The sequence below is a fragment of the Phyllobates terribilis genome, unplaced genomic scaffold (genome assembly GCF_046119375.1).
Source record: "Phyllobates terribilis strain yellow unplaced genomic scaffold, ASM4611937v1 Scaffold_2__4_contigs__length_985480577, whole genome shotgun sequence".
NCBI lineage: Eukaryota > Metazoa > Chordata > Amphibia > Anura > Dendrobatidae > Phyllobates > Phyllobates terribilis.
The window spans coordinates 110,303,606-110,328,921 of record NW_027362762.1 but is presented as its reverse complement, the minus strand read 5'-3'; the positions used below and the strand labels follow the sequence as shown (position 1 = coordinate 110,328,921).

The window sequence follows — 25,316 nt, the reverse complement described above, 5'->3', positions numbered from 1 at the left end:
GGTAGTACATACAATACAATCAGTGTTTAATCAGCAGGAGATTATCATTACAGGACTAGGTGCCACGTGCAAGACAGTCAGGCTTATCTGTGTAATCCCACCCCATCACTGATTGGCAGCTTGCTGACAATGTACAGTGAGCACAATATGCTGCCAATCAGGGATGTGGGCGGGGTTATACAAAGCTCAGCATTCTGAGCACTGCTAAATCTACAGCAGAGAAAACAAGGATTCAATCAAAACTGCAGCAAGCAGCCCAGTAAATGATACATCCCTAGAATCATAGTCTCTGTCCCTATATCATGTACTTTTCAGATTCCATTGCAAAAATTGCTGACAGATTCCCTTGTTTTTTTAAAGAAAACTAAAGAAACCAGGGCATATATATCTAGCAAAATGCACCAGAATTATTTAGTAATTTGTGCCCAAAAAAACTGTCTGTCATGAGATGCACTATATTTATGATGTATTGTCTGACTATGGGTCATGATCTTGCTGAAAGGGGGCGTGGCTTATCAGTAAGGGGTGTGGCTTAATGTGTGCAACATGATGCACCAAAATAATAGCATTCATTTGTTGCACAAAGTGAGCCAACTAATAGTATAGTCTGCGGGTAAAAAATCACAGCCTGCACTACTTGGATCTGTATTTCGGATCAGACTTGCCCATTATAAGTCAATAAGTGAGCAAAAACGTTTGCATACACTCGTCTGAACGAGGCCTTAAACAGATTTATCAAACAGTTTGATCCACTTTGATAAATCCGGTCTTTTTTATGACTGTCTAGTCTACGTTTGCAGTGTTCATGAATTGGAAAGTTTTGATAAATATACCCCAATTTTTAAAACATTTTCTTGGAACCTCAGTCACATAACTGTCGTAGAAATGATCTTGCACTTTAGGATTTCTTATTTCTTCTATATCCGACTCTCGTTTATGTATCCAGCTGGGGAAATTGTGTAACACTGCTCTCTACTGGCTGTGAGTGGTCTTGCAATTGCAATATTATCTGGCTTTTTCACGATGACATAAATTATCTCGCAGTGGAAATCCTGTGGTTTTACAGAAGATGTAAATCTTTGCATTGCAAGACATTTTTTCCTTTGCTACTGTGTATGTAAAAGATGACTGGCAAGCCTTTACTTTACAACTGGAAAAATATCTGGAAACATTCTTTACAATCTCTGCACATATTTTTAATTGAGAACCAATATCCTTTTTGTATACTAATAATCTATACAGACTTATCTATTTAAGTAAGCCAACAGCCAGTGACAATAGGAAACATGAAACTCAGGTATACCTTTTGACCTCCAATCATTTAAGGCAATCGTAAAGATCACAAGCATATGTTGACCCCTTAGGATCCAGCCCAATGAGTAGAGCAAAATGGCTGAATAGATGTAGCTATTTTTTCTTTTTTTTTTTACCCAAGCACAGGGCAGAGCATATGTGGTATAGTGCCCAGAATAAATTATTTGGGGGGCTGTCACTTCTTTATTGTGCTCATCAGTGTGGTTGACCCACCACTGATCTTATATGTATGCATTATCATAAGGATTAAAAGTCTGGGCCATCCCCTTTAACTAATTTCAAACTTGTGACAGATCTTCCTGCTGACCTACTATTATGGAAAAAGTTTAAAGGCAATGGACACATGTTAGGGGTTACTTTAAGTTATTAAAATTGCACTAATGTTACATTCCCACGTTGAGGATTTGGTGAGTATTTGATGTTGCAGATTTTCTGCAGCATTTCTGCACCAATTAGGTTACTTGTGTTTTTATGACGCTTTTTACGCTGTGTTTTTCTTTGTCTCTTTGATGTGTAATATTCTACATAAAGCTACTTTCTTTCTGATACTTCCTGGTATTTGGCTTTGAAAAAACTTTATTGATGCAGTCATTTATGGATTACATATTTTCGTTAATGTGTTTCTGCAGTGGAAACGCACTAAAACCCTACAGTGCTGGCCAAAAGTATTGGCACCCCTGCAATTCTGTCAGATAATACTCAGTTTCTTCCTGAAAATGATTGCAATTACAAATTCTTTGGTATTATTATCTTCATTTAATTTGTCTTCAATGAAAAAAACACAAAAAGAATTGTCCTAAAGCCAAATTGGATACAATTCCACACCAAACCTAAAAAAGATTTCAACGCAAGATTGTGCGGATGGTGGATAAAGAACCTCGACTAACATCCAAACAAGTTCAAGCTGCCCTGCAGTCCGAGGGTACAACAGTGTCAACCCGTACTATCCGTCGGCGTCTGAATGAAAAGGGACTGTATGGTAGGATACCCAGGAAGACCCCACTTCTTACCCCGAGACATAAAAAAGCCAGGCTGGAGTTTGCCAAAACTTACCTGAGAAAGCCTAAAACGTTTTGGAAGAATGTTCTCTGGTCAGATGAGACAAAAGTAGAGCTTTTTGGGAAAAAGCATCAACATAGAGTGTACATGAAAAAAAAAAAGAGGCATTCAAAGAAAAGAACACGGTCCCTACAGTCAAACATGGCGGAGGTTCCCTGATGTTTTGGGGTTGCTTTGCTGCCTCAGGCACTGGACTGCTTGACCGTGTGCATGGCATTATGAAGTCTGAAGACTACCAACAAATTTTGCAGCATAATGTAGGGCCCAGTGTGAGAAAGCTGGGTCTCCCTCAGAGTTCATGGGTCTTCCAGCAGGACAATGACCCAAAACACACTTCCAAAAGCACTATAAAATGGTTTGAGAGAAAGCACTGGAGACTTCTAAGGTGGCCAGCAATGAGTCCAGACCTGAATCCCATAGAACACCTGTGGAGAGATCTCAAAATGGCAGTTTGGAGAAGGCACCCTTCAAATATCAGGGACCTGGAGCAGTTTGCCAAAGAAGAATGGTCTACAATTCCAGCAGAGCATTGTAAGAAACTCATTGATGGTTACCGGAAGCGGTTGTTCGCAGTTATTTTGGCTAAAGGTTGTGCAACCAAGTATTAGGCTGAGGGTGCCAATACTTTTGTCTGGCCCATTTTTGGAATTTTGTGTGAAATGATCAATGATTTGATTTTTGCTTCATTCTCTTTTGTGTTTTTTCCTTGCAAGCAAATTAAATGAAGAGAATTTGTGATTGCAATGATTTTCAGGAAGAAACTGAGTATTATCTGACAGAATTGCAGGGGTGCCAATACTTTTGGCCAGCACTGTATATGCCTTTTTACCTGAGGATTTTCAGCATCTAACATAAGTCTATTGGAGAAATCTGCACAGAAAAATCAGTGCACCCACAAGAGAAATTGACATGTTGCGGATCTCAAACGCGCACCGCTAGGCCAGTTTACGCTGCATAATTAAAAAACACAATGGGCATGAGAATTCTATAAATCCCATCCCCTTTTCTGAAACTGTAAGACGTAGCAAAAATATGCAGCGTAAAAAAAAATCACCAAAAACTCATTGTGGGAGCTTAATCTAAGATTCAGTCTTCATTTATCATTCCTTCATTCATTTTCCACCCTCTTTTCACCAGAATATACAATTAAAAAAATCAGCAAAAACTCATCGTGGGAGCTTAATCTAAGATTCAGTCTTCATTTATCATTCCTTCATTCATTTTACACTCTCCCTTCACTCCAATATACAGTTTGCGGCCTGATCCAAGTTTCAGATTTGTGGGAGTGTCCCTCCTGGTAATACATGCTGGGGCCTTGTGTTATTTACAGGGAGCTGCTGTCCTTACCTCCTTTCATGTATTAGCACAGCTTCATTACTGTACTCTCCATGTACCTTCTTCTTTGTCTATAGCCTTTTTTCAGTGTCCTCTGATATGTGTACATCCCCTTCTGCTATCACTAACACTGAGAGAATGGAGGAGGAATGTAAAGCGTTGTCATGAGCAGGAGCTCTGGCAGCTACATAAAGAACTTACTGACTCTCTGCAGTAGCATAATGGTAGACATTTGTCGATGAAGATTGTCAGGAACATATTAATGTCAGGGACATATTAACAGAATAGTAGCATCTTCTCCAATGTCCTCTCCTGTAGTGTTTCTCCAGAGATGACAATTATACAGTGTCTTACTACAAATTATCACCACTTGTCAGCTCCGAGCTGTCACATTTTCCCAGCACAAAAGCCCCAATTAACAAATGCCTGAGAAATAGCTTATGCAAACAATGCCTGCCAAGGAGTGTTATAATTTCGTTAGGAAGCAAGCATCTTGTCTCTGAAAGACGCAGGAGTTAATTAAAACGCAGTCTTGCACTAATTTGCGTGTAACTGTTGAAGTTGCTTCCCGAGCCTCAAAGGGAAATTGGCAGACGCGCTGACTCCGATATGAACTATGAAATATTGTGAGTTCCATATGTCCGACAGTAACGGGACCCATATGTTTAGTGACCAAATCATCCAGGAATGTATAGGTAGTTTTCCAGGGCTGTAAGCAAAATCAGGGAGCTGTAGCGCAAAAACACGAGAATAGCAGACTGCAGCTATGTGATGTGTGGTCTCTAAATAAAGATAAAATCATAAGGGAAAAAATGGCATAGTTTGCAAGCCTCTGCGATCAACGAGCGGTGAGTTATTGCAGAAGTTAGCATTTTTAATAAAAAATGTACAGGCTGGAGACCGGCCCACATGATGTCACCACAGGGCCGTGTGGCCAGATCTCCCCTTAGGTATAAGAGAACTCATGGATAGTACAGAAGCACTCATTGCCAGGGGGGAATAAGAATTATAAGCAACGGGTCCTGTTCGATAACAGCATAATCCAACTGGGGAGCCCCTCCTCCACCTATATTGAATCGTCTCCGTGATCGTATAGTGTAAGTTATCTTCTTTTATCCTGTTTATTTTATGTAACTGCGTATGTATTTTAATGTCTCCTTTGTAACATCCTTATGTATTTTTTTTTTACTAAACACTGCCTCCCTTTTGGATTAAGCATAAAATTTAATAGCTCTGTTTCTTTTGTTCTGTAATTGTTCCCTTCCCCAAAGCCATATACGCTACCAAAACGCAGGCGTCCGGCCGGGCCTGTATTATATTTCAAACTTGGCCGGTGGTGACAGCGAATATTAATAATTGGGCTATCGTGAAGCTGACAGTGACCGTACGGAGAGCGTTAAACACGGATTCCAGGCTTTGGAATCCCCGAGGTGTGGCGCCATACGCTCACTGGTCGCTTGCCGATATCCACGTAGCGAGTAGTCTGGATGGCGTGCTCGCGACTCTGGACAAAAGACGGACGGCATGACGGCAACGGCGAGATATTGCGTGATCTCCCCGGTGTCATCCCTCAGTGTGATATGTATATGTAATGCCGCTGTCAAAAATGTCAAGGTGATGTTTAATAAAAGTGTGTGTTGTGGTAAAGGGGAACTCAGCCACCTCACCCCGCGGGGTGATGCTGCTGAGGATCCCCTAAAGCGAGCCAGCATAACTGCTAGGGGCAAGGGGAGCAGGCACATACACCAGGAAGCAGGTCGTCCCGTGCAGATGACCAGTGTCAGATAGTGACATGGTCAGCGGTAGCTGCCCCATGACTAGCACGGCTCCTGAGGTGATGTGGAAGGATGGGGAGGAACACGGGGATCATAGGAAAAGTGGTCCCGCACCGAAGACCAGCTCCCAAGGTAAAGATGATGACCGGTAAAAAGGTAGGCCCCACAACCAGGTGAGGTAACAGGAAAGTGTGTCCCCCTGTCTGTCAGGAGTATAGGAAGAAGGTACCCATAGCCTGTCAGACGTGTGGAGAAAATGTATCCCAAAGCGGTCAGGGTGATCGGAAAGCTGGACCCTCAGGTTGGTGGGCAAGTGTATCTGCGACTTGTCGGATCAGCAGAAAGGGTGGGCCAGGAGGTGGGCTTAAAGGGGCGATCTGTAAATCACCTCTTACGCCACGTCAAAGAGGGGGAGATGTCAGGAACATATTAATGTCAGGGACATATTAACAGAATATTAGCCCCTTCTCCCAAGCCCTCTCCTGTAGTGTTTGTCCAGAGATGACAATTATACAGTGTCTTACTACAAATTATCACCACTTGTCAGCATCGAGCTGTCCCACTTTCCTAGCACAAAAGCCCCGATTAACAAACGCCTGAGAAATAGCTTATGCAAACAATGCCAGCCAAGGAGTGTTATAACTTCATTAGGAAGCAAGCATCTTGTCTCTGAAAGACGCAGGAGTTAATTAAAATGCAGTCTTGCACTAATTTGAGTGTAACTTGAAGCTGCTTCCCGAGCCTCAAAGGGAAATTTGCAGACGCGCTGACTCCGATATGAACTATGAAATATTGTGAGTTCCATAGGTCTGACAGTAACGGGACCCATATGTTTAGTGACCAAATCAGCCCAGGAATGTATAGGTAGTTTTCCAGGGCTGTAAGCAAAATCAGGGCGCTGTAGCGCAAAAGCACCAGAATAGCAAACTGCAGCTATGTGATGTGTGGTCTCTAAATAAAGATAAAATCATAAGGGAAAAAATGGCGTAGTTTGCAAGCTTCTACGATCAACGAGCGGTGAGTTATTGCAGAAGTTAGCGTTTTTAATAAAAAATGTACAGGCTGGAGACCGGCCCACATGATGTCACCACGGGGGCGTGTGGCCAGATCTCCCCTTAGGTATAAGAGAACTCATGGACAGTACAGAAGCACTCATTGCCAGGGGGGAATAAGAATTATAAGCAACGGGTCCTGTTCGATAACAGCATAATCCAACTGGGGAGCCCCTCCTCCACCTATATTGAATCGTCTCCATGATCATACAGTGTAAGTTATCTTCTTTTATCCTGTTTATTTTAGGTAACTGCGTATGTATTTTAATGTCTCCTTTGTAACATCCTTATGTATATATTTTTCGTAAACACTGCCTCCCTTTTGGATTAAACATAAAATGTAATAGTTCTGTTTCTTTTGTTCTGTAATCGTTCCCTTCCCCGCAGCCATATACGCTACCAAAACAGAGGCGTCCGGCCAGGCCTGTATTATATTTCAAACTCGGCTGTTGGTGGCAGCGAATATTAATAATTGGGCTATCGTGAAGCTAACAGTGACCGTACGGAGGGCGTTAAACACGGATTCCAGGCTTTGGAATCCCCGAGGTGTGGCGCCATACGCTCACTGCTCGCTTGCCGATATCCACGTAGCGAGTAGTCTGGATCGCGTGCTCACGACTCCGGTCGAAAGACGGACGGCGTGACGGCAATGGCGAGATATTGCGTGATCTCTCCGGTGTCGTCTCTCAGTGTGGGTTGGAATTCTTGACAAAGATTATTTAGAAAGATACTTAACTTTGCATGTTAGGCACAAACAGTAAAATTATGCAAGATGGTGTACAAAGCCTTAAAGTGTATTTTTTCTGTGAGTATGAATTAATTAATCAGCAATCACATTTTGAGATAAGCAAATGGATTTTACATTGTGAATGTAGTGACCATTTCTGAACAAACAGCATGGCTGTACTATTAAATTTGAATTTGTGCCCATCTAAAACATGGTTTTATTGAGTCTACCAGAAAGCGAGAAAGTCTTTGCAGCAGTTCTTCGATCTGACTCACTGAGGGGAGGTCCTAAGACCCCACTTTTCTTTAAAAGAGTCACGGTGGGCAATATTTAAATCTGGTCTTATGTTTAGTGGTGTTAATATGTCTGTAATATACACGACCTTACCTTAACTGTAGAATCTGTTGCAACTGAAAAGATCTTGTTATCTTCTGACGAAACCTCAAGGAAAAATATGGGGGCTGTATGGCCGCGGAGCATGCCTGTTGCTCTCCTATGAACAGCAATGAGGTTCACTTAGTGTGATATGACATCTTTATACCAATCACTGCAGTATATTAATATAGGAAAAAATATCTCCCAGAAAGCTGTGCGTCATAGCATATGGGTTTCTCCTCATTCCAAATATTGACCAGCAGAATTATGAATGCAGCTCTGGCCTATACTGTAAAATACATACATGCAATATTTTAAAGCACCACTCCAGTGTTGTTTTTTTTCAGCACTGGAGTGGCGCTTTAAATGTAAGTCACCTGCCTTTTACCAACGCCACTCCAGTCCTGCGGCGCCATCTTGTGACAGTAGCTTTCTGACTGGTCGGATGTCAGAAGCTACGTCACAAGCTTTCAATGCAAGTCTATGAGAGTCAGAACGGGGGTCTCATAGACTTGTATTGAAAAGTGACCTCCGACGCGCTCCAGCAGTCACTTTTCGCTGGTGACCGACGGGAGCGACACTGGAAAAGAATGGAGGGGATGACAGGTGAGTATCAGATGGGGGGCAGGGAACTTACATTTAAAGCACCACTCCAGCAGTGTAAAAAAAAAAGCTGGAGTGGTGCTTTAACTGTAAAATTGTGTTCAACAGTGAACTCGTAAAAGTCTACTGATCCTGTTATATATATACAGGACCTGATACCTCCTTGGTATTTCTCCATTTTCTGAAGTAATTGCTCTTCATTAGTGGCTTTAATAATTTCCCCTTAAAGACCCTTATTGCTTTTTGCTAGTTTTTTTGCCATGAATACCTCTCAATTAGTGACTTCTTGATTTGCGACAAATTCATCACCTTTTTTTTTAAAGTTGTCTTATGTAGTTTAGATTTTTTTTTTATTTTTACATCAATACGACTTTTCCACGTTTTAGACCAATTCACCAATTGTGACTTTGGCAGCCCTCCTCTGGAGTAATTTTTTAGTAAGGCAGCTATTTTGTCTAAATTTCTGCACCATTTTTCAAAATATTAGTTGACAAGACAAAAAAAAAGCGTTTTTTTTTTTGCACAAAATTCTTGAACCACATGTGCCATTTTGAATCATTGGGGGCGAAAAACAGCAACAAAAACCACAATAAAAAAAAGACATGTAACTTAAAACCCACAACTGATGAATCCGAGCTTAAGGCCGAAACATCAAAGTGATTATGCCAGAATTCAGTTCTAAATCACTTTGAAAAGTCTCAAAATTTTTGCGCAGCTTTTGGTGCTTTTACATCAGTTTTGCGCAGCTTTGGTAAAATGGGATGGACAGAGGTGTGGTGGGGGCGTGACGCCACAGCTCAACTAATTCATGACAAGCTATGATGTTTGTTTACACTAGAAATCTTACTCCAGTCCCTGACAGGAGTAAGATTTGTGTTGAGGCATATGGAGGTGCAGACCTCTTAATGAATCAGGAGCATCTGACTCCAGCATGCCCCCTTATCAAGTCCGGCGTGAAAATCACTGCTCTTGATGAATCGGGGCCCATGTCTTTTTTTATTTGTTCTCAGTAACTTTTCTTATATAAATGTAGTAGACAGATTCATTAACTGCAAGTTTTTCAAATGTCGCATTTTTTGGCGCATCTCACCCCAGTCTGTGGTTGGGGTAAGTTTGTCAGATTTTTCATTTTGATGCAGTTGGAGACTAACGTGCAACATTTTAAAGGATTATGCAACTTTTTTTCACTATATAATACATATATAACCTAAATCATCTTACGCAGGCACATAAAGGTTCCACAGTCTAATAATGCGATCCATTCCCCCTGTTACGACAAGACTGTTCTTCTTGCAGAATGCAAAAGTTTTCACCCCTTTATAGATGCGGAATACTGTTTGGTCTCCACGTGCTCTCCTCTGTGGTGGTCCAGGTGTGAATGCTCCTCGTCGTCCCTTCACATGATCTTTTATGTCCTTCATCTGCTGCTCTACATTCGTCGTCCCAACTGTACAACCTATAAAAGAAAAAATGTAAGATGACAATTAATGAAGGGATCCTGGGTGGTTTATGTGGATCCATTAAATACATACAGCAGAAGAAGCACTTTAGACAGAAAAAAACGTCTTCCCTCCTGGTGGTGGACCAGGCACCTTAATCCTATGACAGAGGGTCTAGTGCGGGGGTCTCAAACACGCGGCCCCTGAGGCTGCACCCTGTGGCCTGCAAGCACCGGAGCTCAGAAGACAATTGGGGCCGCCGACGCCAGTGCTTCTTTTCAGCTGAATGTGCATCCAAAGATGCACATTCTATTGAAATGTATTGCGGGGCAGAGACTGACTACCTGCATCGCAATACCAATACCAGCTACCAGCCAATCAGAGGCCGACAGCTGACGTCAGTGTGCCGACAGCTGACGTCAGTGTGCCGTCGCGGAGAAGAGGACGCTGTTCGCTGAGGGAGCGAGGTCAGGTGAGAAGAATCCTTTTCTTTTTATTAATGTGTATATGAAGAGGGGCAGAATTGGGGACATTACTACAAGATGGGGACCAGGATGTGTATATTGCTACAAGATGGGGATCGGGATGGGGGACATTACTACAGGATGGGGACAAGGATGGGAGCATTACTGCAAGATAGAACCAGGATGGAGAGATTACTACAAGATGGGGAGCAGGATGGGGGACATTACCACAAGATGGGATTAGAATGAGGGATATTACTACAAGATTGGACTAGGATGGGGGACATTACTACAAGATGGGACTAGGATGGAGGATATTATTACAAGATTAGACTAGGATGGGGGACAGTGCTATAAGATGGGGACCAGGATGGGGGACATTGCTATGAGATGGGGATCAGGATCGGGGACATTACTACTAGATGGGGACCAGGATGGGGGAATTACTACAAGATGGAACCAGAATGGGGATATTACTACAAGATGGGGACCGGGATGGCTACATTACTGCAAAATGGGGACTGGGATGGGCAACATTACTACTGGATGGGGACCAGGATGGGAGCATTACTGTAACATGGAACCAGGATGGGAAGATTACTACAGGATAAGGACCGGGATGGCTACATTACTACAAGATGGGAACTGAGATGGGGGACATTACTACTGGATGGGGATAAAGATGGGAGCATTACTGCAAGATGGATCCAGGATGGAGAGATTACTACAAGATGGGGACATTACTACAAGAGGGGGAGCAAGATGGGCGACAGTGCTACAAGATGGGACTAGGATGGGGAACATTACTACAAGATTGGACTAGGATGGGGGACAGTTCTACAAGATGGGAATCAGGATGGGGGACATTACTTCAAGATTGGGATCAGGATCGGGGACATTACTACTAGATGGGGACCAGGATCGGGATATTGCTGCAATATGGAGACCAGGATGGGAACATTACTACAAAATGGGCACCCAGATGGGAACATTACTACAAGATATGAACATTAATAAGAGAAAGCCAACATTGGTTGGACCTATCCCATTTTGCTATTAAGTGACGAGATTCTATGAGGACCTGAAGAGCTATAATGGTTGCAAACAAGAAGTTAGATACCGTAATTGACCCAAGAGTTATAAAAAAGTGTACTGTAAATAAACACCAGGCCCATAACTGGTTATCCATTTCATCTTTAGGCTTTCTTCACAAAACACATAGGTTCTATATTTATCAAATGTTACACCTTAATGATAAATTTGGAGCAAATTACGTGAATGCAACATTTTAAGCATGTTAGTATACATTCCAATGTTAGATAACTCGAAACTTGAGAGACCAGTGTGTCAAATGTTGCAAGTTAATGTAGAATTTTATGCAAAATGCTATTTGTTATGTATGGTGAAGAAGGTTGCAACATAAATGTATTTGTTTCTTGCCTTTTTTGTCTAGAATATTCTTTTTTTTGCAATTTTATGTAGAAATACAATCATAAATATGTCACACTTAACCCCAAAAGGTTGACTATGACACTTTATTGCTATTTTTACATTTTGGCATAGGTACTAAAAACTGGTGTAATAAATGGCATAAAACTTGGACATTTACAACAATAAAATGTCACAATTTTAATTTAAAAGCAACGATAAAAAAATGTAACAATGGTGTACAAAAATGTCACAAAAAGCACAGTTTGTAGTACGTGTAATATTTCCATATTGACTTACATATAACATCTGGCTACAATATTTTGGCAGGAGAAAAAAAAATTGCCAGAAAAAAAAACCTTGCAAAAAAGTTTGGTCACTGTTACTGAGAAACATAGTATGTAGTCCAAAATACTGCTCCCTGGTTATCTGGTAGTCAGTGCCCCTATGTACCATTGTTAAAATGGGTGCACACATTGTAGTTCTTAACCATATTACTACAGTAGTATATATATCATTTACCAACTCACCGATTACTAAAGCCGTAGATTCATCATTTGATGCAGAAACAACAGCTTTAATAGAGTCATAATATTTCATCTGAAAAATAAAATATAGTCACTGAAAAATAAAATATAGTCAAATATAATAAATATATACACTACCGTTCAAAAGTTTGGGGTCACCCAGACAATTTTGGGTTTTCCATGAAAACTCATACTTTTATTTATCAAATGAGTTGCAAAATGAATAGAAAATATAGTCCAGACATTGACAAGGTTAGAAATAATGATTTTTATTAGAAAGAATAATTTTCTCCTTCAAACTTTGCTTTCGTCAAAGAATGCTCCCTTTTGAAGCAATTACAGCATTGCAGACCTTTGGCATTCTAGCTTTTAATTTGCTGAAGTAATCTTGAGAAATTTCACCCCATGCTTCCTGAAGCCCCTCCCACAAGTTGGATTGGCTTGATGGGCACTTTTTGCGTACCATACGGTCAAGCTGCTCCCACAACAGCTCAATGGGGTTGAGATCTGGTGACTGTGCTGGCCACTCCATTACAGATAGAATACCAGCTGCCTGCTTCTTCCCTAAATAGTTCATGCATAATTTGGAGGTGTGATTTGGGTCATTGTCCTGTTGTAGGATGAAATTGGCTCCAATCAAGCGCTGTCCACAGGGTATGGCATGGCGTTGCAAAATGGAGTGATAGCCTTCCTTATTCAAAATCCCATTTACCTTGTACAAATCTCTCACTTTACCAGCACCAAAGCAACCCCAGACCATCACATTACCTCCACCATGCTTGACAGATGGCGTCAGGTACTCTTCCAGCATCTTTTCAGTTGTTCTGCGTCTCACAAATGTTCTTCTGTGTGATCCAAACACCTCAAACTTTGATTCGTCTGTCCATAAAACTTTTTTCCAATCTTCCTCTGTCCAATGTCTGTGTTCTTTTGCCCATATTAATCTTTTCCTTTTATTAGCCAGTCTCAGATATGGCTTTTCTTTGCCACTTTGCCCTGAAGGCCAGCATCCCGGAGTCGCCTCTTCACTGTAGACATTGACACTGGGGTTTTGCATGTACTATTTACTGAAGCTGCCAGTTGAGGAGCTGTGAGGCATCGATTTCTCAAACTAGAGACTCTAATGTCCTTGTCTTGTTGCTCAGTTGTGCAGCGGGGCCTCCCACTTCTCTTTCTACTCTGGTTAGAGCCTGTTTGTGCTCTCCTCTGAAGGGAGTAGTACACACTGTTGTAGGAAATCTTCAGTTTCTTGGCAACCTCTCGCATGGAATAGCCTTAATTTCTAAGAACAAGAATAGACTGTCGAGTTTCACATGAAAGTTCTCTTTTTCTGGCCATTTTGAGAGTTTTATAGAACAAACAAATGTAATGCTCCAGATTCTCAACTAGCTCAAAGGAAGGTCAATTTTATAGTTTCTCAAATCAGCCAAACCGTTTTCAGCTGGGCTAACATACTTGTGCAAGGGTTTTCTAGGGTTTTCTAAACATCCATTAGCCTTCTTATACAGTTAGCAAGCACAATGTACTATTAAAACACTTTAGTGGTGGTTGTTGGAAATGGGCCTCTATACACCTATGATATTGCAATAAAAACAAGACGTTTGCAGCTAGAATAGTCATTTACCACATTAACAATGTAGAGAGTGAATTTCTGATTAATTTAATGTTAGCTTCAGTGAAAAAAAATGTGCTTTTCTTTCAAAAATAATGACATTTCTAAATGACCCCAAACTTTTGAACGGTAGTGTACATATATTATACTGTATATATTGCAAGGTGGCAACAGGTCACTGTATGTGTCACCGAGGTGCCAAGCCTCAGTGATGTGTGACCCAGAGAAGCAGGCGGCAGCTTGAATAGTGCAGAGTGGTGCTTTTTAATGGGCCTGGATTTTGGTCCTGGGTTTTAGGAATGGCTATAGAGCTGGGTAGGACTGGGCATTTCCGTACCTCCAGTTCCAGGATTTGGACCGGCTATATAAGGCATTCAGTGTCTGGGAGTAGAGGTGGAAAAACTTCTGTTGGTGTCTGTCAGATCCTGACAAGCAGTGAGTGTGCCTGAACTAGAGAACCCATACCTCTAAAGGGACTATTTATTTTTATGTAATCCCTGTGTGTCGGAAAAGGGTGTTTCATTAACCTACACAGTTTAAGGACATTTAATGAACTGCTCATTTATTTTGAACCATAGAACCTGATCCTTGTGTGTGCACCCCAATCTACCAGAACAGAGAGTTGATCCCTTACAAAGTGTTTATTTATTTTATGCACTTATATAGCTCCACAGCACTTTACAGACATTATGGGCACTGTCCCCATTGGGGCTCACAATCTAAACTCCCTGTCAGTATGTGTTTGGAATGTAGGAGGAAACCAGAGAATCCCCTCGCAAACACAGGGAGAACATACAAACTCCTTGTTGTCCTTGGTGGGATTGGAACCCAGGACCCCAATGCTGCAAAGCAACAGTGCTAACCACTGAGCCACCATGCTGCCTTATACATATTGAACAAAGAACTGGTGGCAGTTCTACCAGGCTGACCAGGTGCAGTTTCACCGGTGCTAGTGAAAGGGGCCTGTCAGGGTTGTGGGCGAGTGTGGCGCCATGTCATTGACTGCGTGGGCTACATCCTCTCACTCTCCCTCACTCCCCATGCTTCCCTGGGCCCGTGTGGACAGGGGGTGTCTGTGTAAAACTGATCTTATGTGTCCCCAAGGGGGTGAAAGTGGGGAGACAGCATTACGTGATCCTTCTGACGTAACAATGACGTCACGAGGGGTGGCGAGGTGTGGATCCTTCACAATATGCAAATGATGAAAAAATCTGAATGAAATTTTTAAAATATGATTTATTCAGCATTGAGTATGAACGTGTAGCGCCCCGAGGGTTCGGCCGCTACAGGGGTATTGCACCTCAGTCCAGAGGTGTGATATTCCACTCCCAGGTAAGGATGGAGAATGGACCAGGGCTCAGTTAGCTGCATACAGCACACACACCCCATTTCCGAGGGACAGCTCAACGGTGCTCCCACTAGACAGAAGTGCAGGCATGACCGACTATGTCCCTGTCTGGAGTTGGGAGGGGGGTGGAACACCCAGTGCTGTAGGGGCAGATAGGGGTTGGTTCCTGAGCGTAGGAAGGAGCCCATTGGTTGCTGGTCACCTGGGCTCATGGTCAAAGGGAGGTATAAAAGGTGGGCACCATCTTAGATCTAGGTTCGTTCAGTCAGTTCAGCCAGAGGAGAAGACAGGGAGTAGAGGCTCTGTAGGAGCTCTACTCCAGAAGGGCCTAGTGAGAGGCCGAGGAGGAGGTGAAGGGGAGCTGGGATTTTGGCTCATCTCAGCTCCAAGAGAACGGAACAAGAAAGGAACAGAAAGGAACAGAGAAAGAGAAGGAGAGACAGAGAATCAGAAGGGCTCCGGAACAAGAAGGTGGAAGGGACCCTAAGAACCCACGAGAATCCAGGGTGCAGGGTCAGGCAGATTAAGGGTACCGGATCCCAAGTTGGTGGAAGAGAAACAACCCTCAGCCAAAGACCGGTCGTCGTGATCATCTATTGGTGCGACACCTCATCAAACCTGCTAGGAAGGCACCACATAGGACAGCGGAGGACGGGGCCCACGTTTAACCGCACAAGTCCGCGGCAGCCGGACAAAAGTGGGTCACTGGTGAGGCAGGCCAGAGAAAGGATTAAAGGGGGTCCTGTGCCATGCTCTGAACTGCCTGGGAGTAGACCGAGCCCCTCACCTGGTGGACGCAGCACGGCTCGGGCGGTCACTGCCGACGGAAGTGACCCGGGACAAACGAACTGTGAGTAAAGACCCTGGACTGTAACTTGTTGTCCGTGTGCTCCTTCGCTCCTCCGGCACTACCGGTACTGGGACCTTCACCACCATCACTCCCACCATCCACTACACTGCCCTGGGGCCGCACTCTTCCCGTGGGGAGTCACACTACCCTAGCTGCACACCTCATCAGCCCCAGCGGTCTGCATGCAGTGGCGGTTCCTAATAACCGCAATCCACGGGTGGCGTAGTCGGACATTATCTGAAGCACGTAGCAGACTACCATTGGCCTGACCACCCTGAGCCGCGGGACCGGGCCGCCACTACTACTACCCCCATCGTTCCCCTATCGCCCGGATCCGCGTGCCCCATGGCCCAGGGGGCGAGTCAAACGCATGCACTGAAATACACACAGCTAGGCCATGGCCCCACTATCAGTATTTGGTCAGTGTTCGGTTAGTATTTTTTCTCAGGAGTGGGAGCAAAAAACAAGGAGTGGGTGATAAATGCAGAATTGGTGACTTGTTTCTCTTATACATTTTCTCTGATTGTTCTTCACCTGGTTTTGGCTCCCACTCCTGAGAAAAAATACTGACCGAATATTGGTCAAATACTGATAGTGGGGCCATGGCCTTACACACCTAGTCAAGTTATCAGTGAGGTTATTAATGGTTGTCTGAGGACTGCTCTACCACCCTGAATGTCATTTGACCACAAATCAAGATCTGCTGCTGGCAGCTCCCTTGCAATTGCCGACCAATGATGCCCAAGATGTGCTCGATAGAAGACAAGTGCAAAGATGCTGCAGGACATGGTAGCATGATTAGGTTGCTCACAATAGGACAAGTAAAATGCGGCCTGGCATTGTCATGTTAAAAAATGCTTCTGGGACTCCCTGAATTCATCCATCAACTCTTATAAAACAGCTGAAACCCGTCTTGACCTAAACAGATGTAGAAAATTTTAATTCTCCAAAATGTTTATATACTGTATATGTTGAGGTCAATTGGAAAAAAATATCCATATTTTGTAATCAGCAACAGCTTTGCTATTTGGAGATAGAAACAACAGTTTCAGTTATAGTTCCCAGCAGCAGAACAGTGTAGTAGAACACAATAGACAAGCAGGAGAACCATGTGGCAGTCGATTGGAGGTGGAAGCAATTGCGCGGTATAGAATATAACGGGACAGACCAGGAGATGTCCATCTATGTAAGGCCAGAATTGGCAGCCCCAGCAGCAGCAGTATGGTATAATTATAGCATATATGCTACAGACAAGGGATGTATGGCTGTCTACAGGACACGCAAAGAGATTTCCTGCTGGGTAGAAATTAGCACTGGTGAAATCAGAATATAGAACATAATGGAGAAGCAGGCAGATGCTATCACTGATCTAATGATAGACATTAGCCATTGATGAATGAAAATCCATGCCTGATTCATTTTCAGAAATGTAAGGTTTTCCACACCTGTAGGTCGGCTCGGACATGACAAAGTCACTGCTGTGCCGAATGCCCTCTCTGACAGTAGAACAGAGGCTGAACAAGACAGTACACCAAGGGTAAACTGGTCAAGTTCTTGACAACGATACAATCTTTTGACCCAAAAGTCCATGGGGTCTAGGTATGACTGAACCTAGCTGTTCAGGTAGTGCACCTCTATTTGCTGATGCTTGTTAGGTTGGGGCAGTGGCAGTTAAAGCATCTGGTCCATAATGTCAAAAAAAATTCTGTAACTGTTGCTGTTGCCTCAGCTACTTGATGTAGCTTTATCGCTTGCACAGGGTACCATTGGCTTTGCAGGAAACAGAGAAGGGTATCCTGGTCAGAAGTGTGGGCGGCAGGCGTTTGCTTGGCAAAAAGCTTAGTCTCAGCAGGGAACACAGCTTATGTTGGTAATAAGTCAATTTTGACTCCTTTTTGGGACCTGGAAAACATTTCTCCATTTTGCTTTTATAACGGGGTGTCCAAAAACACAGTTATTCAACAGTCAACCTTTTGCTTGATGCTAACACGTAATCTCATCAGCAATTGAGCATACAACCTGTCATGCTCACCCATACAACACATGGCCCCATTAGTTCACTTTCTGCATCCTGATGAAAAAAGTTGGTAGTCTTCAAAGGGTTGTCTTTGTCAACATCTATTTCCCACTAACTGTCAGCCTCATCCTTTGTCTGGAATAACTCAATGTTTCCTTCCACATCCACCTGTTGCTGCTCCTCCTCCACTCCTTCTTCCACATCCTGCTGTTTGTTGTCGCAGAGTGCATCTTCTTACAGTCACCGCTGTACTTACAAGAGCTTCAATCAGCAAGATATCTTGAGTAAACAGTATTTACTTCATACTGGTTAAACATGAGATACAATTCAGTGTCACACAGTCCGTGTGCTGCTGACATAACACATTCAGAAAAGAAAGGAAAACACAGGAAGTAAAAACAACCAACAATTGAGAGCTTTTCCCCCCACACATTACAGCAAGCATATAACTTTACACACTATCGCCATCTGCTGTTACATCCTTTTAAGTATTTTTTCAAATATAAATATACAGGGGATGACATATTCGATGACACAGATCTTACTGGACAAATTTAGAAGCATCTTCAAAAGGCTTCTATAGGTGAAACTTTTCCCTCATCAGCTGCAAATAATTTATTTCAAATTAACTCTATAAACTGTATTTTGCCTGCTGTATGATATAATCAGTCACAGCTTTATAATGGTTGTACAGACTCTCTAACATATGCAGCGTTAAATTCTATCGAGTTTCAATGTCACAAATCAGGTTGTGCTCAAGTGTGCTTTGCCATGTAATAATGGTTGCAATGCCCAGACCCTCTCCTGGCCATACTGCTTTTTTCTTTAAGCAGGTATATTCCTTTAAGAAATGTAATCACATGGGTGATTAGTCACAGACTAACTGTCAATGGCCAGCGGCAAACCACACGACTGCTCTGGAATCTTGGATGCAGATATAGTTGCAAGCAATAATGGAACATGTAGCCGTCAGCTCCTAATTCTATCATTCTCCCTGTGCGTGTGACGTCCTAGCGGAGCGTGCATGATGATGTCACTACATTGTGACTGCTATGTCAAGCACTGTACAGCTTCAGACCACACACTGCGGAGACCGGGAGCAGAGAGGGAACAGGGAGAGGTGAATATTTTTTTTTTAATTAATAAGTACTGTGCGGGCCATCATACTATTTGGAGGGCTACCTTGGTGGCCTTGATACTATTTAGAGGGCTATGTGGGGGGCAATCATACTATTCAGAGGACTATGTGGGGGGCTTCATACCATTTGGAGGAATGTGTAAGGTTTATTTTATTATTTGGAGGGCTGTGTGGGGCCAATATATTGTTTGAAGAGCTGTGTGGGGGCCATTATATTATTTGCAGGGCTGTGTAGGGATCACTTATACTGTTTGGAGGACTATGTAGAGTAAATTATACTGTTTGAATGGCTATGTGAGGACTATTATATTATTTGGAGGGCTATGTGGGGGGCATTATATTATTATTATATAATCATATTATTATTATTATGAACAAGAACCAGGGAGCTTAAAGGTTTGAAACATATAATAACTTCCATGTCTTATAGACCTTTTGTCTAATCTTTTTATGGAATATATGACTCGCCCCCTGGGCCGTGGGGCACGCGGATCCGGGCGATAGGAAGACGTTGGGGGTAGTAGTGGTGGCGGCCCGGTCCCGCGGCTCAGGGTGGTCAGGCCAATGGTAGTCTGCTACGTGCTTTAGATAATGTCCGACTACGCCACCCGTGGATTGCGGTTATTAGGAACCGCCGTTGCAAGGCAGTCCGCTGGGGCTGATGATGGGTGCAGCTGAGGTGATGTGACTCCCCACGGGAAGAGTGCAGCCCCAGGGCAGTGTAGTGGATGTTGGGAGTGATGGTAGTGAGAGTCCCAGTACCGGTAGTGCCGGAGGAGCGAAAAAGCACACAGACAACGTACTGCAGTCCAGCGTCTTTACTCACGGTTAATATCCAAGTCACTTCAGCTGGCAATGACTGCCCGAGTCGTGCTGCGTCCACCAGGTGTGGGGCTCGGTCAACTCCCAGGCAGTTCAGGAGCATGGCACAGGACCCCCTTTTATCCTTTCTCTGGCCTGCCTCACCAGTGACCCACTTTTGTCCGGCTGCCGCGGACCTGTGCGGTTAAACGTGGGCCCCGTCCTCCGCTGTCCTATATGGTGCCTTCCTAGCAGGTTTGATGAGGTGTCGCACCAATAGATGATCACGACGACCGGTCTTTGGCTGAGGGTTGTTTCTCCTCCACCAACTTGGGATCCGGTACCCTTAATCTGCCTGACCCTGCACCCTGGATTCTCGTGGGTTCTTAGGGTCCCTTCCACCTTCTTGTTCCTGAGCCCTTCTGTTTCTCTGTCTCTCCTTCTCTTTCTCTGTTCCTTTCTGTTCTTTTCTTGTTCCGTTCTCTTGGAGCTGAGATAAGCCAGAATCTCAGCTCCCCTTCACCTCCTCCTCGGCCTCTTCTCTAGGCCCACTTCTCCTTCTCCTCTCAGGCTCCGGCCTCTTCCCTAGGCCTGCCTCTGGAGCAGCACTCAGCCTGAGCTGCTGCTCCCTGTCAGCTCTCCTCTCCTCACAGAACGAACTGAACACTGTTCTAAGATGGTGCCCACCTTTTATACCTCCCTCTAGCCATGAGCCCAGGTGACCAGCAACCAATGGGCTCCTACCTACGCTCAGGAACCAACCCCTATCTGCCCCTACAGCACTGGGTGTTCCACCCCTCCCTCCCCACTCCAGCAGGGACATGGTCGGTCGTGCCTGCACTTCTGTCTAGTGGGAGCACCGTTGAGCTGTCCCTCGGAAATGGGGTGTGTGTGCTGCATGCAGCTAACTGAGCCCTGGTCCATTCTCCATCCTTACCCGGGAGTGGAATATTACACCTCTGGTCTGAGGTGCAATACCCCTGTAGCGGCCGAACCCTCGGGGCGCTACATTCCCCCCTGGTAAAGCACAGCACGTCCTCGGGCTGGAAAAGAGCAAAAACAGTTGATTACAGGACATGCAAAGACTTTTTAAATAACTTTTTACATTTAGAAACGGACGACATTGTTCAACTCCCTTTATGGGACACACTTTTCTTTTCTTGTCACACTATTATAAAACACGTACTAATACTTCTGGAACTCTTTTGTATAAAACATTATAGAAAACTTTCACATTACTATTTAGCAGCATATAAAATCTAAAATATTTTTAATTAAAGCACATTCTTGTATTCTTGGTTCATGGTCGCGGTGCAACTTGCGACCAGGTGTTCTTTCTTCTTCTAAGTGCAACAGTCCAGCAAATTTGTAGACTAGAGGTAGACGTTGCAGTCTTTTTATAAAACCAGTAGGGGGCGCTTTAAGAAGCGCAACTATTTACAAGGGATTGGCCGTTCCCAGTCCTCGGCCGGTGGGGATAGGGGAATGGCTGCTCACAGTCCTCAGCCTGTTAGGGGAAGAGGGATGGCTGCTCACAGTCCTCAGCCTGGCTACTTAGGGGATAGGGAATAACGTTCACACAGTCCTATATCAGTCCCAACGGGGACCACATGCAATTTGAAACAGTCCCACACAGTTCCTTTGCACCCTTACGGGTAACTATTTACAATGCCACTTGACCGTTCACTGGTAACGGTGTCTTCGTGACGCTCCTTCTTCCTCCTCATAAGGATCTTCAGGCCCGTCCGGGCCCTCCTGGTACTCAGCGTCCGAGTAGTGTTGTTCCTCCTCCTCTACTACTCGGCGGACGTGTAGGGCGTACCATCCCTTCACGCCTTGGTGTCGGGTGTAAGACACCACATCCCCTGGAAACAGATCTCGCCCTCGATGACCCTCCGGCAGGTGGCTCTCCACATCTCTCCTCGTCACGAACACATCGCTGATGGTCTCAGGGTCTCGGATGAAACCGCAGCCATGTTCCATGTGAAATTTCACGACAGTCCCGGTGACTCGGGGACCGCGGGCAGCTCGGGGATCTCGTCGGGCCTTCATCTTCTGCTCCGCACTTTGGGCCTGCAGCTTCTCCTGTTTCATGCGCCGCTCCCGCTGCTCCCTCTCGAACACCTCCAGCTGTTGGCGGCAGTACTCCCGTCGACGGGCGGCGTGCGGGGGCGCTAGGCCTTGCGACCGGGCCTGCGGTGGCGGTTGGCTGAGCATGCCCGGGGTCAGAGGGCACGGCGTGGGGCGGGGCTCGCTGGTAGCGTCGACGGCCTGGGGGCTGGTTGATGGCGGTGAGGGCACGGTGTCAGCAGCGGGTCCCGGTGCGTGGGGCTCCGCGACGGGGTGCAGGGGCAGGTCGGCGGCCCTAGGATTCGGTGCAGGGGCATCTCCGTTACCTGCCTCTGCTGTCGCGGCCTCCTCCGCGGCGGCGTCCTCGGCCTCCGCTCGGCCCTCACTGGCTGGTGCGCTGCTTGTTGCTGGCGCCTTCGGCTGCAGGATCACAGCCCGCCGGACCACTTCCTCCTTCCATCCGGCGATCACTTCTTGCTGCGCCCGGACCATCCTCCGGTCCAGTTCTTCCAGCGCCGCCCGTGTGTATTCGGAATCCTCCTTGGGGAGATGGGCTAAAAGCTCGGTGAGGCTGCATGGTGGTGTTGCTTGCAACAGGCCCTTTACCAGGGTATCGGCACTGATTTCCCCCTCCATCTCCGGGTGCGGCCTGGCCAGACTGATCCAGACCGCGCCCTGCCCCACAGTTTTCTTCTCTTTCCGCCCCCAGAGGGGGTGGTCCTGGGGCATTCTGCTGACAATCACTTTCAGGGGCAGCCCCCCCATGTTGATGGACATCTCCACTGCTGCATTCATGGCTGGTGGGGGCGGGCTTCTTCTTTGGCGCCATTCTGGGACCTGGCCCACGATGGGAGGTGGCTTCCTGCTGTCTTTTGGTGCGCCCATTATGGCGTCCGCTCTGCCAGGGCGGGAAAGACGGATGAAGATGGCGGGAAACGGTCCAAGATGGCGTCTGATGGCGGGAATCGGCTCCGGATGGCGGGAAACGACTCCAGACGGCGGGAAACTTCTTTTTAAGGTACATGTGTAATTCTCTTCAGGCACGCAATACACGTTTGTGGCGGGTTGGTCACGATCCTGCCGACTACGCCAAAGCTGACTCGCCCCCTGGGCCGTGGGGCACGCGGATCCGGGCGATAGGGAGACGTTGGGGGTAGTAGTGGTGGCGGCCCGGTCCCGCGGCTCAGGGTGGTCAGGCCAATGGTAGTCTGCTACGTGCTTTAGATAATGTCCGACTACGCCACCCGTGGATTGCGGTTATTAGGAACCGCCGCTGCAAGGCAGTCCGCTGGGGCTGATGATGGGTGCAGCTGAGGTGATGTGACTCCCCACGGGAAGAGTTCAGCCCCAGGGCAGTGTAGTGGATGTTGGGAGTGATGGTAGTGAGAGTCCCAGTACCGGTAGTGCCGGAGGAGCGAAAAAGCACACAGACAACGTACTGCAGTCCAGCGTCTTTACTCACGGTTAATATCCAAGTCACTTCAGCTGGCAATGACTGCCCGAGTCGTGCTGCGTCCACCAGGTGTGGGGCTCGGTCAACTCACAGGCAGTTCAGGAGCATGGCACAGGACCCCCTTTTATCCTTTCTCTGGCCTGCCTCACCAGTGACCCACTTTTGTCCGGCTGCCGCGGACCTGTGCGGTTAAACGTGGGCCCCGTCCTCCGCTGTCCTATATGGTGCCTTCCTAGCAGGTTTGATGAGGTGTCGCACCAATAGATGATCACGACGACCGGTCTTTGGCTGAGGGTTGTTTCTCCTCCACCAACTTGGGATCCGGTACCCTTAATCTGCCTGACCCTGCACCCTGGATTCTCGTGGGTTCTTAGGGTCCCTTCCACCTTCTTGTTCCTGAGCCCTTCTGTTTCTCTGTCTCTCCTTCTCTTTCTCTGTTCCTTTCTGTTCCTTTCTTGTTCCGTTCTCTTGGAGCTGAGATGAGCCAGAATCTCAGCTCCCCTTCACCTCCTCCTCGGCCTCTTCTCTAGGCCCACTTCTCCTTCTCCTCTCAGGCTCCGGCCTCTTCCCTAGGCCTGCCTCTGGAGCAGCACTCAGCCTGAGCTGCTGCTCCCTGTCAGCTCTCCTCTCCTCACAGAACGAACTGAACACTGTTCTAAGATGGTGCCCACCTTTTATACCTCCCTCTAGCCATGAGCCCAGGTGACCAGCAACCAATGGGCTCCTACCTACGCTCAGGAACCAACCCCTATCTGCCCCTACAGCACTGGGTGTTCCACCCCTCCCTCCCCACTCCAGCAGGGACATGGTCGGTCGTGCCTGCACTTCTGTCTAGTGGGAGCACCGTTGAGCTGTCCCTGGGAAATGGGGTATGTGTGATGCATGCAGCTAACTGAGCCCTGGTCCATTCTCCATCCTTACCCGGGAGTGGAATATCACACCTCTGGTCTGAGGTGCAATACCCCTGTAGCGGCCGAACCCTCGGGGCGCTACATATACACTGATGAAGATGTTTTTAACAATTTTGGAATAAACATTGATTTTATCTACTCACGTGTGCTGGATCTCGAACTACCTTGGAACCTTCTGTATGGAGGGCCACTATAATGTATGGAGCACTGTGTAGAGGCCATCATATTTTGTGATGGGCTGTATCGGGGCCATCATACTGTGTGTGGGGGACTATGAGGGGGGACTATGAGAGCTCTGTGTTGGGGTCAATGTGGGGGTATCAAACTTTGCGGGAGTGGTGTACTGTTGGCTTATCATACTATTCTTGTGGAGGGTACCATAGAGAAATTCATTGTGGGGGTATCTTACTGTGCTTAGGGGCACATTTGTTAGCATCATACTTTATGAGTGCCATGAAAGGGGTACCTTAGTGTGTAGAAACACTAAGGGGGCTTCAATAGGGGCAAAATTGCTTTGTAATGACTGCAAAGTTGTGGGATATGCTCTTTTGTGACCAAGCTGGACATTATTATTTTTTTGCATGGGAGGCAATTAGAACTTCTGCTATGGGGCCCCATGATTTCTATGTAGGCAGAGGCCTTTAACCATGCATTAAAATACTTTTGCACTTACCTGTGTCACCCAATCTCCATGCACCTGCCAGCGGATTAACTTTACATGAGGAGACAGAATAGCATTTTCAAGGACAATAGTTGGCATTATGTTATCTGGACGAGGCATTTTTTTCCACATTCTAAAAATAAAAATTTACATGACGAGAATATATAACATAAAGTGTTCAAAAGCAATCAGGCTGGAGATAGATGGTCTATACAATGATTCATTGACTGAACCAATCTTTATAGGAAAACAATGTAACAAGGAGGGTTACTCGTCACCCTAGTATTCCAACCCTTTCACAGAGTTGAAGAATAGCCCCATTAATTTCAATAGCGCTTTGATGCTACACACTGGACA

General features: G+C 45.6%; 1 protein-coding gene across 2 annotated transcripts in view; it reads right to left on the bottom strand.

Annotated features, from left to right (window-relative positions):
* Positions 1-25,316, bottom strand: part of LOC141195600 (cilia- and flagella-associated protein 337-like) — a 243,414-nt gene that overhangs the window by 157,571 nt on the left and 60,527 nt on the right. For both annotated transcript variants that reach the window (XM_073662494.1, XM_073662495.1), the window contains exons 11-14: positions 24,972-25,092; positions 12,102-12,171; positions 9,462-9,696; positions 7,650-7,755 (exon numbers count right to left, since the gene is read on the bottom strand). In XM_073662494.1, coding sequence (XP_073518595.1) covers positions 7,650-7,755; positions 9,462-9,696; positions 12,102-12,171; positions 24,972-25,092 — 532 coding nt within the window. The remainder of the gene's footprint in view (positions 1-7,649; positions 7,756-9,461; positions 9,697-12,101; positions 12,172-24,971; positions 25,093-25,316) is intronic.